This window comes from Parasteatoda tepidariorum, chromosome 5 (assembly GCF_982258835.1).
Source record: "Parasteatoda tepidariorum strain Cologne lab strain chromosome 5, Ptep-v5.0, whole genome shotgun sequence".
Taxonomy (NCBI): domain Eukaryota; kingdom Metazoa; phylum Arthropoda; class Arachnida; order Araneae; family Theridiidae; genus Parasteatoda; species Parasteatoda tepidariorum.
This window is the reverse complement of record NC_141759.1, coordinates 74,048,776-74,065,670: the sequence shown is the minus strand read 5'-3', so window position 1 is coordinate 74,065,670 and position 16,895 is coordinate 74,048,776. Positions and strand designations below refer to the sequence as shown.

Below are 16,895 nucleotides of genomic sequence, written 5' to 3'. Positions count from 1 at the left end.
GATTCTCATCTCTCATCGATTTTGAGCAACAATTTTTCTTGCCCACCATATTAGTAGCACCATCTGCAGCACAAGATGTTATATTTTTTATTGGTATATTATTAACATCTAAGTAGTTTTTTAGCTTATACCTTTGGAGGTAGTTGTGCTTTCTGATCTCTTACAAAACAACATTTCTTCAGCAAAACGTCTTTTATCAATATATCTTACTAAAGTTATCTATACACTGTCTATCAAACTTGATTCATCCATTTGCACTGAGAATTTTCTTGTTTTCAGCTTTTCAACAAGTTTTTTTTTTCAATATCTTCACTCATTTCGTCTATTCTTCAGATGCGAACAACTGTATTGTTTAGCGAGATTTTAAAGCGTCCGGGGGTCCATGTGAGGCCTGCCGTCTGCCGCAGGGAAGTCACCTTGACGACGCCAAAAACCCAGTTGACATTTTGGCCTCATCAAACGAATTTATAATATTTATTGGCCGCAATCATTTAAGAAGTTGCTTTTTTCTTTCATGTTTGGCACCGAAAATCTAGCATTGCATTTAAATGGCCCGGAGCAAAAAGGTTACACTCGTGTCATATATATATATATATATATATATATATATATATATATATATATATATATATATATATATATATATATATATATATATATATATATATATATATATATATATATATATATATATATATATATATATATATATATATATATATATATATAAAGCGCTATTTTCTGTGCAGGAACTGCAAGTATATATTAGAACTCATGAAATAAGTCAAAAATATAGAGAGGAGAGAAAACATGAAAAATGTAATGAAGATTTTAAAAAAATATATAAAAATAAAATATTTAAAATATTATTAAAAATTGAAAATTCGGAAAAGAAAATAATGAAATGATATAATCTTTTTATTAAACATAATAAAATTAATTCTATTCCAAACTTTTGATTTCCAGGATCTTTTCAATAACATTCCAATTTTTAAACTAAAAGATGTCCTTTTGAATTATTACTATGATTTTAAAAATATCCTTAATTGCTATTTTGATTATTGGGAAGTTCTAATTAATATTTGTCTTTTTAATAATTATCTTTTCAATGGAAAAGATATTTTTCATCAAATTGAAGGAATACCACAAGAAACTAATTTTTCATCTCTCTTAGTTAACTTATTTTTGCACTATTATAAAAATATTATACTCTTAATATTAAATTGGCTTTTAGATTTATTGATGATTTAATTATCTTTAATTTTCAAATTACACAGTTTAATTAAATAATATTAAACCCGCGGAATTAAGCTTGCTTCGTAATCATGATGATATTATTAATTTTAATTTTTTGAATGTGGGTGTTATAAAAGCAGAAAATATCTGCTTGGTTGATTTATACAATAAAAGAAATGTTTTTAATTTTAATATAAATAAACTAAATACTTGGAATTCTAATGTTTCTAAAGACAATTGTTTAAATACCATTTTTAATCAAATAAATGGAATTAAAAGAATCTATAGTAATGTTAATTTCTCCAACAAGCAAATAGACAAACTCTTTCAAAATTTGATACAAAAAAGAAACAAAAAAAAAAACCAATGGATACCCAACTAAAGTAATTAAATTATGTTTAAAATCAGTGAGTTAATTGTTTATTATTGTAAATAATTTACTAAAAACTTCATTGCTAATTTATATAATTTTTGCCATGTGCAAATCCATTTCTGGCAAATACGTTATCAAAATTATGGGGGAAATGAGAAATTCATATTTCTCTCTCTCTCTCTCTCTCTTTTTTCCCTTAAATAAAAACTAATTTTCTAAAATCATTAAATTAGTACAATTAAATATCAACCTTATTAATTGAAAACTTCTTTAAAATATTCTGTATAATATTACCTTGTGCACATCCATTTTTTGGCCCATCCTTGGTAACTAACAAATCTAACGTGCTTCAGTACTACTGTAAGAACGCGCTATAAAACAAAATCCTTCTATTTAAGCTTTTACCTTAATTTGCGTTTCTGTTTTCATACTTTGTAATCTGGCAATCTCATTACGAAAATATTTTAAATCATTCTTGTAAATTTGAATTCGCTACTCACTTTATAGATTTTGTTTTATGTTTCGTTCTGTTCTTTCTTTACATTTTATTTTCTGTTTTTTGCGTGATATTTATTACTTAATGTGTTCTATTCTATTTCATTTAAAAAAAAAATTTGAGTGCTCTTCACACAATTGATATATTTTGCTTTGGCTAGACTGACATAAAATTAGAAAGCACCTATTTTTGGGGGATATAATCGTGTGAGCTGATAATGAGAGATTATATCTTTTTTTTTTCCTTCGAATTCTTGCAAAAAAAATTTTTTTTATTTATTTATTCTTTTTCCAAATATTTTTATAAATAAATTTCTTCATTTCATAATACTGTAATTTTTTCCATGTTCTCTCTCTCTCTCTGTATATATATATATATATATATATATATATATATATATATATATATATATATATATATATATATATATATATATATATATATATATATATATATATATACTTGGAGAATTCGCAGCTATTAATGAATAGTACAAGAACTTGAACCTGAATTTTACTCATCCGTGCACGACCACAAAAATAAATTCACAGACAATTCCGTCAACTCCTCCGAAGTCACACGCCTTTGACGTCATTCTGTTATCCACCTATCACGCATTATTAACATGGCATTTTCATATTTCGGTTTCAGTTTCCGTTATTTCATCATTAGTTTCGCTTTCCGTTTTCTTCTTTCTATAAAATCTCGATTGTATCAGTTCTTTTAACAGAGATAAAGATTTGATTTCATTTGGAATGTTTGAGAAACGAAGTAATATTGATTTCGTGGTTCCCAGTCGGTACAATTTTAATGAGCGTAACCTTTTCTTCTGTAAAAATATAAAGGATAACCGTCTGACAGAGTTTTTCTTACGCAGTAAGTATTTTAGTTTATTATGTTTCAGTTTGAGCCAATGTGTTTTAGAAAATTTTTATTTACTAAACCCGTTGACGCAAATAGGACACTTGTGTCCCTTTTATTTTTCTGGCACTCTAATTACATCTGTTTAAGCCAATGTGTTTTAAATTACCATTTTTATTTACTTAACCCGTTGACGCAAATAGGACACCGGTGTCCCTTTTATTTATATTTTTTCTGACACTTTAATTACATCTGTTTGAGCCAATTTGTTTTAAATTAACAATTTCATTTACCTAACCCGCTGACGCAAATAGGACACCGGTGTCCCTTTTATTTATATTTTTTCTGACCCTTTAATTACATCTGTTTGAGCCAATTTGTTTTAAATTAACAATTTTATTTACTTAACCCGTTGACGCAAATAGGACACCGTTGTCACTTTTATTTACATTTTTTCTGACTCTTTAAATACAGGGATGGTTTTATTTTGGTATATTTTTAAAATATGAAAAAAAAAACAGTCTGATAGTTACTAAAAAATTCTGTTAAATGATCTGAATAATGCTTGCATTAAAAATAAAATTCAAAAAATATAATTGAAAAAAATGTCATTCATATTCAAAAATTCATCAATAATCGATTTTGCAAATTAAAGAAATTTCAATGACGAATGACTGTTTCTCTTAGATTGAAATAACTGCAAATAAAAGCAAATTAAAAAAGTATATGTATATTGTTTAGATGTGAGCCGTGTTTGGAAGATTTTATCTTTAACAAAAAAAAAGTCATCGGTGTTTCATGTAGTATTTCTAACCATAAATTATTAAAATGCTAATTACAATATTTTTCTTTTATTTTGACCTAAATTAATACAAAATAATGAAAAAGGTTTGAAAAAGATGTCTAATATAAATTCTGCGTCAAAAGGTTAAGCGGTTGTTTCGAACTTTAGCAAAGGATATGAATTTTTAACTTAAATCTGTAATCATTGAATTTATGCAAGAGCTAAACATAAGGATTTATAAAATTTAATTTTAACTTTAATGCTTTTAAAAAGTGATGTTGAACGTTAAATTATTTTAATGTTTTGTGACATTCGTTACCAATTTCTTTAAATACAAGCTCTATTTTTAAAAAAAAACGCATCATAAAATTTGTAATGTATTAATCTAAATTTAGTTCCTTTATTTTTGTTATTTTCCCTTTAAAGTCATATTTTAGTATTTTAAAAAATAAAATTCAATGTTATAAAAAATAAAATTCATAATTTCAACTAATAAAATTCATCTTTTCAACAAATGTTCGACAATGTCTTTAAATACATTTATTTCACCAAATTATCATTACATGATTAAATCAAGCTTTTATAAGTTGAGAAGTTTAATTTAAAATATGATATTAATTTATGATATTAATTATAAGTTTTATTTAACTTTAATGGTGAAGTTAATATGTATATTTAGTTGAATTTTTCCGTATAATATTTAGAATTTTATAACCAATTCTACATAATTTGTTTTAACATTTTTTGCTTGATATTCCAAAACGAATGTTTAAACAAATTCATATCATTGGGATAATGTAATAATAAAAATTACGATGAATTACGAAACTATGATGAAAATTAATTTTCATGAATATTCTCTCTTACCTAAAGAGTTGAAAAAATTCTTTCTGTAATAAAAAAAAAAAAGATTGTTTTTTTTATTTATTAATTTTATTATGATGGTGATTGTTGGTATTCCATTTATAACTAGATTGCATTTAACGTATACAATTCCATAATATGCTCAAGTTTATAAGTTGACGTTTATTACTCCATTAAAAATATTTCTTATACTTGGGATTCTAAAAAAAAATGCATTCAATTTGTTTAAACAGACATTAAGAATGACGATTCACAAAAAAAAAACACTCTGGGAGAACAATTTTTTTTTTTTTTTTTTTTTTTTTTTTTTTTGTATTTATACAAATACATACTTGATATTGCCTAACTCAAGTGTTACTGAAATTAGTTTGGCTCCTAGAGCTACTGATATTTTTTTAAATGACATTTTTAGACTATTTTTTGTCAAAGTGTACAAGTTTAAAAACGCTATATACGCTAAGAGTTCGCGTAGATTATGTTAAATTATGTTTATCAATCATTTATTTTATTCTATTTTTCTATTAAAGGTTGACACTACGAATTACAAGCAAGAAAATAATATGGCTAAAACAAATCGCAAAGGTATGAAAATGTTCTTAATTCTTTTAAATTAAATTATTATTATGAAAGTATTAATTATTCAGTTTTCAAAAATAACAATTGCAGTTGAGCAGTCACTAATATTTTACTGTTTTCAAAGCTGAAAACGGAAGAGTTAGACACATTTCTTTCCCTTATATTAAAATTTGAAGGAAAAAAATTAATGCTTTGTTAATTTTTTCTTTTAACTTTTTAGGAATGAATCAAAACTATCCTGTTGGCCACCCTTCATATCTGCAGGCATCAAGTATGTAGATATAGTGTATTTAACAGTTTAAACGAAGGAAACTATTTTATTAGAAATTTATATAACTATTCAGCATTTTTATATAATTATGGTTCTTTTTTCTAAAAAAGTGGTAGCACAATTCTTCCATTATTACGATTCATATTGCCATTTCATTTGTCTACTATATAAATATTAATTATAATATTATAAATATATACATATATATTAATAATAATGCTAATAATAATATTATTTACAATTAATATTACATAAATTTATAATAATTTACAAATTTATTATAAAAATTTTTAAATTAAAACTATAAATTTATTATTATTTTATGAAAATATTGTTTCTGCTATAATATTAATATAATATAAACATTTATATTTATATCTGAAAACAAATCACAATGCTTTCAATAAAAATGAAATGGCAAAATAAAGAAATATCAACATTGCATATACAACTATGTAATACTACTTTCTTCATAATTGCAAGGTGTCCCCAGTATGGAAAAAAGTTAAGAACTGGTGGCAAATATTTTAATTAATAAGATGATCGTAAATTTAAAAACCTTTAATTCCTCTTCAATTTTAGGAAATCAGTTGAAAAACATATATTTAGTTTACAAATATTGTTGAAAGATAGTAATTAGATGGAACGTATTATTCCCTGCATCTTTTTACCAGTTTTTAAAAATTTTCTCAAATGTGACTACTCTGCATAGGTGTTCTACTTATATAAGCCACTTTTCGAGACTTTTCATAGGCAAATGTTAAAACAAGCATAAATTTACAAATTGTAGCAACGATAAAATTGTTACTAAAAATAATTAAATTGGGACTTAAAAGGCAATAGGAGCCAGATTCAATAAAGGATAATAATCTTATGAAAATTAATTCTCTGTCGAATGGGCTAAAAACTTATAGTATATAATAACTTAATTTTTTACTTATAATATAATGGGCTAAAAGCTTATATATTAAAATATGCTGTAGTTCAAAACATTACGAACATAAGTTCTCATTGATACTAAATCCAAAAATGGATAATCTTCGAAACATGAATCCTGAAATGTAAGAGTTAAAGGCATCGGTGCCTGTGGTGAAAAGTGCTCGTAGCTTGGTTTAGGTAAGCTTGGTAGCTCGTAGCTTAGGTAAGCTCGTAGCTTGGTTTAGGTCATGCTTAATTTAGGTAAGGTGACCAAATTTTTAAACCATGATTTGAAGACAAATCATCGGTGTAAACCTGGAAAAATTATGCAATTTGAGGACACGTATATATTTATGGAAAATATAAAATTATATGTGCAACAAAACTTCTTTTTTTTTTTTAAATTATTAACTTATATCAGGTACAAATCCATTTTTATCAAACTTGATTTCATTACTAAGCACTTTTGAAATATCATATAATACTAGTGGGCTGCGCCCCCTGCTCGCCAACCCTCGAAGATTGCTACGCAATCTTATATGGTTGGCTTCGCAAACCAAGCTCGCTTCGCTTGCTACTAACTTAGGTACATTGCAAATACACAAAATTCTAAGAATTCAAAACAATCATTCAAATTCATATAGCAACATTTTTTTAAAAAAAAATTACATCTTTTTAGTAAATACTAAGTCATTAAAATAAATTTGAATTTCAAGAAATGACATGTAATTCGTTAAACCTATTAGAAATGTGCTATAGAATAAAATCTTATAGCGTAACAGCACGACTGAGACTCATTTTTCAATGAATAACTAATAACAATAATAAAACAAATAAATTCGTGATATAAATCAAAAATCGTCAAATAAATTCGTGAAAAAAAAGCGCTTTCGACAAAATACTGAAATAGAGATCTATCGACAAGGACTACTCACTTCTGCCTAGCTTAAGGTTATTTCAGTTTCCGTTTTTAAAAATCTATATGTTGAGCCACCTCAGCTAGATCTGGCATGTGACATTTTTAGCGGCAATCATTGATCGATTTTCTAGTGTTGCCATTCAGGGAGCAGTAATGAGGCTTTTTTTTTGTCACCGTGCAAGAGAAATATATATATAGATTCTGGATTTGAATGCAAGTAACTTGAAAGAGTACACTATTATCAAAATGTATTTGTGTTTTGCTGAAATTATTTTATAAATAGCATAGCGCTCTCATATATTTGTTTTAGTTGTGTGCTTTTTTGTTAGTTTTAGTTGTGTGCTTTTAAGATATCGTCTAATTTATATTATAAATCGTCTAATTTAACCAATTGATACTCGAACGTGAACAAGTCCAAACCGGTTTCAGTCGCGTAAAAAACAATAAAGATATATAGTATCATCTAATAATTAAGATTTTAGATGGAATCTTATAGTGCTTGTAATAATTTGTCAGGGACTGCAGTTTAAAAATATATATATTTATTTTTAAGTTTTTATGTAGCACTTTATGAATTTTGACACAAATTAATCAAAATTTACTTTCCAGGTCATTCTCCCAAACCTAATGATAAAAACACCAGACAACCAGCTGATTTGAATAATGATACTAAAATATCTAGTTCAAAGAAAAATGAAAGGCAAGCTGACGATAATTTGAGAACTTCTTCATCAAAAGGCGTTGTTGAAGTTCCCGTTTCAACAAAGACCTCAGGTAATGTTACAGTTCCTAGGTCTTCTACGATATCAGCAGCCCAATCAGAAACTGCTGATGCCACTAATGATGAAAAATCCAGGGATGACATTTCCAACGGGAGGCAAATTACCAGGGGACTACCACCCAAACTACCTCCTGGTATTCTGGGAAGAAGAATCAGATTGGTTTCTAATTTGTACACGATTTCTTTACTGCCCGATGGAAAGATATTTCATTATGATGTGAAAATAATTAAATGGAAAATTGATGAAGCAACCGATTTGGATGATGAAACTGAAAAAAATAAAAAATATGGTGTCAAGAATACAAGACTCAATCGTGAGGTTATTGAAAACATGTTGGCTAACAATACTCATCTCCGCAATTCTTATGCTGTTTATGACGGTAAATATAATTTATACGCTCCATCTCCCTTACAAGTGAAATTTCCATATGAAACAAAAGTTTTCCTGGAAAACGAAAACAAAAACCCTGAGGAGAAGAGAGGTTTTTTAGTTGTAATGAATCCAGTTCAAAAGAAAAATGGTATGGAAGAAAACAGCTGCGCCATAAACTTATCTGTTTTGCATGAACTTTATCAAGGGAAGTTGTCCGATGTTGACGACGTCCAAGAAGCACTGGTTGCTCTTGAAACTGTATTCCGACATACACCTTCCTTAAGGTACGTTCCAATCGGACGAAATTTTTACCATCCTGATATTGGAGGAATGCACCCTCTTAGTGGAGGCATTCAAATTTGGTTTGGTTATCACCAAAGTACACGTTTGGGACAATGGAACCTGACTGTCAATTTGAACACAAGTGCTACAACGTTTTTCAACAAACAAAATTTGATAGAATACGTTGGCAAATCCTACGACATCAGACATGAATTATCAGAAACAGCAATTGAAAGATTGGCTGGCGAATTGAAAAATGTGAAAATCGAAACTGGTCATCTGGGCTATAAAGCTAGACGTTGCATCATTGATGTGACTATGCAAAGCGCTCGAAGTTTAAAATTTGAAATCGAAACAAAATCTGGTGGAACGGAAATTGTTTCAGTCTTACAATACTTTCGTGATACACATAATATCAACTTGGCATATCCTCATCTGCCTTGTGTACAAGTAAAGCCTAAAAAGAGAAGAATATATTTACCTTTGGAGCTATGCATTATTCCTGAAGGAGAACACAGTAAAAAGGAATTATCTATTGAAGATAAGAGACAAATGATTCAATATACTGCTGATCCACCCGTGAAAAAATTTAATAAGATATCAGACATAAGAAATAGATGGGCTGATTATAATAATGATAAATATTTGAATAACTTCGGTGTTAAAATAGAGGACAAACCCATTCGTGTGAATGGGCGTGTACTGGAGGCTCCTACGCTTAATTATAACAAAAATAGAACTGTTAAACCGGCCACGGGATCTTGGAACATTAAAGGCCTGGAATTCTATGATGGAGCACATATATCTACTTGGGCCTTACTCAGCTTAGCACCGGAGAAATGGTGCGGCTATAGAGATTTAGAACGTTTTTCGCGAGAATTGCAGATAATAGGTAAAAACGCTGGTTTGAATATGGGAAATCCCGATTCAATTAAAATATTGCGAGGTTATGATGATTATGAAAAAATACACAACGCCAAGGAAGAATTAAAATGCCTCCAGAGAAAGCGGGTTCAATTAACGGTTGTGCTGATTCCAAATAAAGATAAATTTTTATACAATAACGTAAAACAAGTGGCTGAAATCGAACTTGGTCTTCTAACACAATGCATAGATAGCAACAATGCAAAGAAGTGCAATGCTTCCGTTTTGAGTAACCTGTGCATAAAAATCAATGCGAAAATGGGAGGAATTAATCACATTTTAACGCAAAGGGAAATCCCACAAATAATGGCTAAGCCTGTAATTATTATGGGTGCTGATGTTTGCCATGCCGGCATTACAGATAAAACTGGAGTATCCGTAGCATCGTTAACGGCAAGTCTTGATATGCTGTTGTCGCGTTTTGCTGTCATATGCAGATTGCAGAAGAATGAAAAATTGAAAAAGAAATCGGTCGAGAATATTCTTGAGCTGAAGGATATGGTAAAAACTTTGCTGAAAGCTTTTTACGCTCACACAAAAGGACAAAAGCCTGAGAAAATAATTTTTTTCAGAGATGGCGTTAGTGATACCCAGTTTCAAGACATTAAGAAAAAAGAAGTAAATGCTATTCGAGAAGCTTGCGTCGAAATACAAGAGGGGTATCAACCAGCGATTACGTTCATCACAGTTCAAAAACGACATCATGTCCGTTTCAGGCCAGAAGATTTCAATGATGGAGTCGGAAGGGAAGGAAATGTACCACCTGGAACTGTTGTGGATACTGGCATTGTCCATCCAGTGCATTCTGACTTTTTCCTTTGCAGTCATCAAGGATTGAAAGGTAAGCCTTTCCTCTTTAAATGATGGAACATATAATTTATTTTTATCCTTATGTTGTTCACGTCCACATTTTAAGCACATGCTCATAGCTGTAGAAGAGAAAACTACACCACGGGAGAAACTTTTCACTACAAATTCTCGTTCTCCTACATAAGTAATTTAAAATTATAGAAAAAGTGAGTTCAGACAAACCTAGAGTAAACCATGAAGTTTACAGTACCAGAAATAAATTTTTAAAATATCAAAATAGAAACAAATTAAGAGATAATAACTTAGGATCACGCAATAAAGAAGTTTTCTTCCAATAATTTGCTTGTCTTTTGTTATTTTAAATTTTTTTTTATTCAGAAATTTAAACTTTAATGCATACTCTAGGTTTGCCTGGACTCAATTTTTTTGTGCTTTAAATTTTGAATTAATTATAAAGAGGAAACAGAATTTGCGATTGAAAGTTTATCCCGTGGTTTAGCCAAAAAAATACAGAGAGAATATATAATCTTTATACACTTTGGTATAGCGTCCTTTTAATGTGGAAAATTTTTTTGTAGTGATAATGAACTGACGTTTGAAGTGTTTAGTGGAAGAGAGTTCTATCATATCTGTTTTTAAATTTCGCTTAAAAGAGCAAGATGCTGTATATGAATCACCTTCTTACTTACCGTTGTCGTCAGAACATTGCTATAACCGATATATATCAGTTGGTATTAACTTGATTATTCAAAAAAATATAATTTAAAACTATTATTTAATTTCGTCTTGAAAGTTGAATCAGTTTGGAGTGCTTTTCCCTATCTTCGTGCTACGGAACTCGTCCACTTTTATAATTTTAATACATATTTTTCCAAATTTGTAGGTACCAGCAAACCAGCCCATTACACAGTGCTAGAAGATGACAATAAATTCACAGCAGATGATCTTCAAAAGCTGACTTATTGTTCGTGCAATATTTCTTTTCGTTGCTCCAAAACTTTATCAATTCCGGTGCCCGTTCATTACGCAGATTTGGCAGCTTATAGAACCCGGTCACGATTATCAACATTGTCTGAAGATTTAAAAAAAAGGCAAGCAAAAAGTGGAAAAATTCTGAAGGAATTTTTGGATGCAACTGAGCTCTCAGGCTCAATAAAAAATTCGATGTATTTCGTGTGAAAATAATCGAAGAAATTAAATATTAATATCTATTTTTGTAATAAGTTATGTGATATGTGTAAACACTCTTTGTGTATAATTTACTTTTTGTAATTTATTTTTATGCAAAATTCATACACAGTATTTTTTTATTATTTTTGGTGCATAATTTATGCGTTGAAATTTGTTTTTGAGTATAATTTATTTGTTTTAATTTATTTTTGTATATAATTTATGTGTTTTAATTTGTTGTAATAAAGTATTTTTTGTTTTGTATTAAATAATTCAATAAAAAGTTTTATACTTTTGTATTTTGTGGAGTATTTAATAATTCGCGATTGCAATCTAATTTTAGAGTTAGTCATTTCAAATTACGTAGATTAAATTGGTGCAAAAACTTGTATACCTGAAATTTCAAAACATTTTCGACCATTAGTAAATTAAATAAAAAAAATATTACAATAAATAATAATGTAATAAATAATATTTCATATAGATTTATATATCTTAGGATAAACAAGTTTTATAATTGTGTAAGAAATTTTTGATTTTTGATATATACAGGGTGATTCTAAAAAGATGGTCAAAAATTTAGGAAGTGATAGTACACACCCAAGCAAACAATTTTCATCAAAGAATGCTAGGTCGAAAACAAAACGCAAAGGTGCTGGCTCGTTTGGAAAGTTATTTGATGCAAACGTCTTATGTATGAGACTCCCATTGAATCTGCAGAAGAACTTGTCGCCAAGCTTTCGTCCGCTGCAGGGAAAGCTCATGATATGCCTGGTGTGTTTCAGAATGTTCGCCTATCTTTTCTTCGCCGTTGTACTGCGTGCATAGTCGCTGCCGGCCACTGTTTTGAACACTTATTGTAATTACATGCCATTAAATTTGCTTTTATAACTTAACTTCATCGTTCTTTGTGTGTCTTTGCATCATATAAGAACATAAAACTTTGACGCCTTCTAGCGGTTTTGCGTTTTGTTTTTGACCATGCATTCTTTGATGAAAATTGTTTACTTGGGTGTGTACTATCACTTCCTAAAATTTTGCCCATCTTTTTAGACTCACCCTGTATATATGGTGAAATAAGAAACTAGTTAAATTAATGGGCCTATATTTTCGACCACTCCTTGCTTGAGCCATTGGAACAATATTTTCTTGATTGTAGCTACCTCAGATATTTTGAGGGTTCAAAATCCGAAACCGTCGTTATATAGGCGTCAAAATAGCTTAGAATATCGTCTGCACTAATTAATGACCATATGTAAGAAGTGTACTCGAATTATTAAAGGGTTGAATCCTGGTACGTGAAAATCGGATTGATCAATTCGAGAAAAAGTTTTTTAATGCGTTCGCTTTTTTGCGTACTGTACTGTTAGCTGATTTCTGAATAGGAAATGGGCTGACTTATTTATTTCACACAATTCGTTGCAATGTCCATGAACAGATAGCGAAGCTAACTGAAATATATATATATATATATATATATATATATATATATATATATATATATATATATATATATATATATATATATATATATATATATATATATATATATATATATATATATATACAGGGTGTCTCAGTTAAGCGTTTCAGAACTTCTAAGAGGGGTAGGGGGCATCCTGACGATTCGAAATCATATAGCAATGTGGGGTCGGAAATGCTTTCCTGAAGCGGTGACGTACACAGAAGCACCATAAAGAAAAAGAGACCGTAAGTGAAAAATCGCTATAATAATACATTGAAAAAATTACATGGCCTCCTCGGTCACCCGACCTATCATGTCTTGATTTCTGGAGTCATATGAAAACACTGGTTTATGACACCCCTGTTGATAATGCTGGTTGCAAGAATCGCAGTAGCTGCCTGCGAGATATACCTGGAGTATTGCAGAATGTTCGAATGTCCATGAACCGGAGATGTGAGGTGTACATTGTAGCCGGTGGCAGAAACTTCGAACACTTACTTTGGCCCATGTACCATATAATTTTTTCAATGTATTATTATAACGATTTTTCACTTACGGTCTCTTTTCTTTATCGTGCTTCTGTGTACGTCACCGCTTCAGGAAAGCATTTCCGACCCCACATTGCTATATGATTTCGAGTCGTCAGGATGCCCCCTACCCCTCTTAGAAGTTCTGAAACGCTTAACTGAGACACCCTGTATATATATATATAGTTGAACTTGTGTAAGAGAATAACGGTACAGTACGCTGGCAACAGTTGAAATGAAGAACAACTGTATAGTACGCAAAATGCTGTTGAATTAGTAGTAGAGAATAGCTGTTGTGATAGAATTGCAATGGTAAATTACCACCATTTGTAGCATCAACGTGGTGTAGTATGAGGACAGAATTAACAGACACCTGGGCAAATACTTGAAATTGGATGGTCTCGCATGAAGACGAAGGCATTGCTCAAATTTCTCAGTCATCACTACCGTTTGTCGACAAACTTTGGGATAACCTAACCTCAAATAAAAACGGAGAGCAGCAAACCGCAGATTTACCTCATTCCTTTTTCGCACAATCTGTTTTTTTGAGGGGGGTCACTTAGTATCTAGTACATATGAGTATAATGATTTTTTCTATGTAAGTACTTTCTAATGTCACCTAATATTATGCGAAGAAAATGGTGCCCCACTCTAATTATAAAAAAAAAAAAACATTTAAAAAAATCATTTATATGAATCAAAAAAATTTTATGCGTTGGGTAATATTGATTCCTTATTTACATCTTTCAAAATTATGGAGATATTAGAGATGGATTAAATGCGTATCATGAAATATCAATTTTTTTACACATCGAATGTGTCATAATTATTGACAAATATTTCAAAGCAATATACAAACCGATCATTTACAAAAACAATAATTATTAAATACGATTCAATCGCGTATGCTGGTAAATGCCAATGCAAAAATGATCGATAAAATATCACGATATATAAAAAAATATTCATTAGACTACAGTAGTTAAAGCGAAAATTCAGAATGTTTAGATCCTTAAAGGTCATAACAGGATGTCTGAAAAAGGACACCATCATATATCTTGAAAAATAAGCATGATTATGAACTTGTATAACCCTCCGCTGATGATACTACGTTTATTTAAGTAGCAAATGTTTTGAACGATTCTATGCATATATAAACATTTTTTTATGGTCTGGTATGAATAGGTTAATCATTTAAACCATGAATGACTAAATTTATAGCAGATAAAAGGGACAAGACGATTTATGATAATTCTTGGTTTTAAAGAATTTCAAATACCAACAAGCATTTTAAATATCAAAAATTTGTTATACTTAAACAAAGCTGAAAAAGGTTAGAGCTAAAAAAAAGAAAAAAAAACTCTCCTTGTAAATAAAAGATTTAAAAAATATGAAAATCTCAAAAAATTACAGGGTTATATTTTGAAAAGTTTTCATTTAGAAAAGTAAATTTTCATCTTAACTAATAACTTTGCTCCTCAAAATTAAAAAATTCATAACTTCAGAAGTCAGCGCTAAAATTTTAAAGTAATTTTAATTCGATAATATTAAAACTGGAATAATGTACTATATTTGATAATACTTTAAACATTTAACTTCAGTAATAAAGTAAAAATAACTTAAAAGAAACAAAACCAATCTCTTTCAAATAATTTTATTTGCATTTACTAAAAACACACTTATATTATAACAAAATTTTACAATAAAAACATTTTGTACTTTATATTGTACTGGCAATATGGTTTAATGAATAATAATAATAATAGGTAATATATAAAAGGTGCTTGTCATGATGAGAATTTCATTTTTATAAAATTATTTTGAATATGAACTTGTGAGATTCATCAATGAAATTTACAAAATATCAATAAAACATTTTTTAACTCATTTTATTTAAACATATAAAGCCTTCACACATTATCATTTAGTGAGCAGATTTAAAAAATGATTGGATATACTTTAAATTAGAGAAGCAGTTAATCACGTCAATATTGTTTGTCAGATTAATGCTTGGTGCATGCCAATAACTGTTTAACAATTTTATTTTATTTGCAAAGGAAAAAAAAAATTAATGTCTCCTATGGAGTCAAAATCTAAATTTTAAAATGTCAACAATAAAAGGATTTAAATACTTTTTATAAATTAAATACAAAAATGGAATTAAAATTATTGCAGTATGAAGGGAAATTAAATTATATGCATAATGTTCCATAATAAAAATTTTAATTCCTCAAAACACCAAATTTTAGACTCATTTTAAAAATTGAATGCTAATTAAGGGGCTCAATTCAATATTAAAATGAGGAAAAAACAAAAAAATTATTAAAATCTGTCAAAACACCTAGTGAGGGGTTGAAAAACTTCAAAGCCAGTTTGATTGCCGCGTGAAACTTGGAGGTGTTTGTCGTAATCAACTTTCAGCTTTATACAGCAATCAAATGGGTTTTATTTATTACTGTTTAAATTTTTTTACTCATGTATTTTTTAGTGAATTGTCAAGAGTTTTGATTTTTTCCTTGCTTAAATATTAATTTGAAATTTCTAAAGTATATGTATGTATTTCTTTTAACCTTGTTTTAAACAAGGTATCTAAAAACAAACTTTACGGGCAATAATTATGAAGCACTCTGCAAAATTAATAAATACACAAAAAATTTTTTTAAAAAAAAACATAAATAACATTTATAATTTTTAAACCATACATTTTAGAGGCAAATTCAGGTATAGTTAATTTATACACAAAATGCAATTATTTTATAATTTGTTTTTAAAAAAAAATTTCCACACCCACAGAGTTACTTCCTTGAAATTAAGTACAGTTTTGCCATAATGTTCAAGTTTTAAATCAGACTTATTTTGTCTGCAAAGTTAATGCCAAGCATTTATAAGCATTATACATACAAATTTCTCATTTAATGCATGTTACAAACAAATATTAGTATATATATGTACGTTTACATGGAAATAATAATTTCGTAAAATCTGAAAATAAGTTGCAGTAAAAAACCGAGAAAGTAAAAAATCTTATAATTTATAGGGTAATATTTCTTTATTGAAAAAAAAAGTTAAGATTATGTGTTCTTGAAATTCACATTTACATTTTCTTAACATTTTACAGGTATATTTCATAAACATTTTTATGTACAGCAAAATGCTTAAAACAAAATTTCTCCTAAAGAATGCCGTTAGTTTTTCTAAAATAACGCAGATCAATATATAATATAATACTGTGGAATAGGAACTAATCAAAAGTAGTTTAATTGCT

General features: G+C 28.7%; 1 protein-coding gene across 1 annotated transcript; it reads left to right on the top strand.

The window, feature by feature from the left end:
• Positions 1-2,824: 2,824 nt before the first annotated feature.
• LOC107438076 (protein argonaute-4) lies at positions 2,825-11,937 on the top strand. Its single transcript, XM_087164215.1, has 5 exons — positions 2,825-2,981; positions 5,142-5,196; positions 5,411-5,461; positions 7,908-10,499; positions 11,352-11,937. The coding sequence occupies exons 2-5, from the start codon at positions 5,175-5,177 to the stop codon at positions 11,645-11,647; spliced, it is 2,961 nt and encodes a 986-aa protein (XP_087020341.1). The 5' UTR covers positions 2,825-2,981; positions 5,142-5,174; the 3' UTR covers positions 11,648-11,937.
• Positions 11,938-16,895: the final 4,958 nt, after the last annotated feature.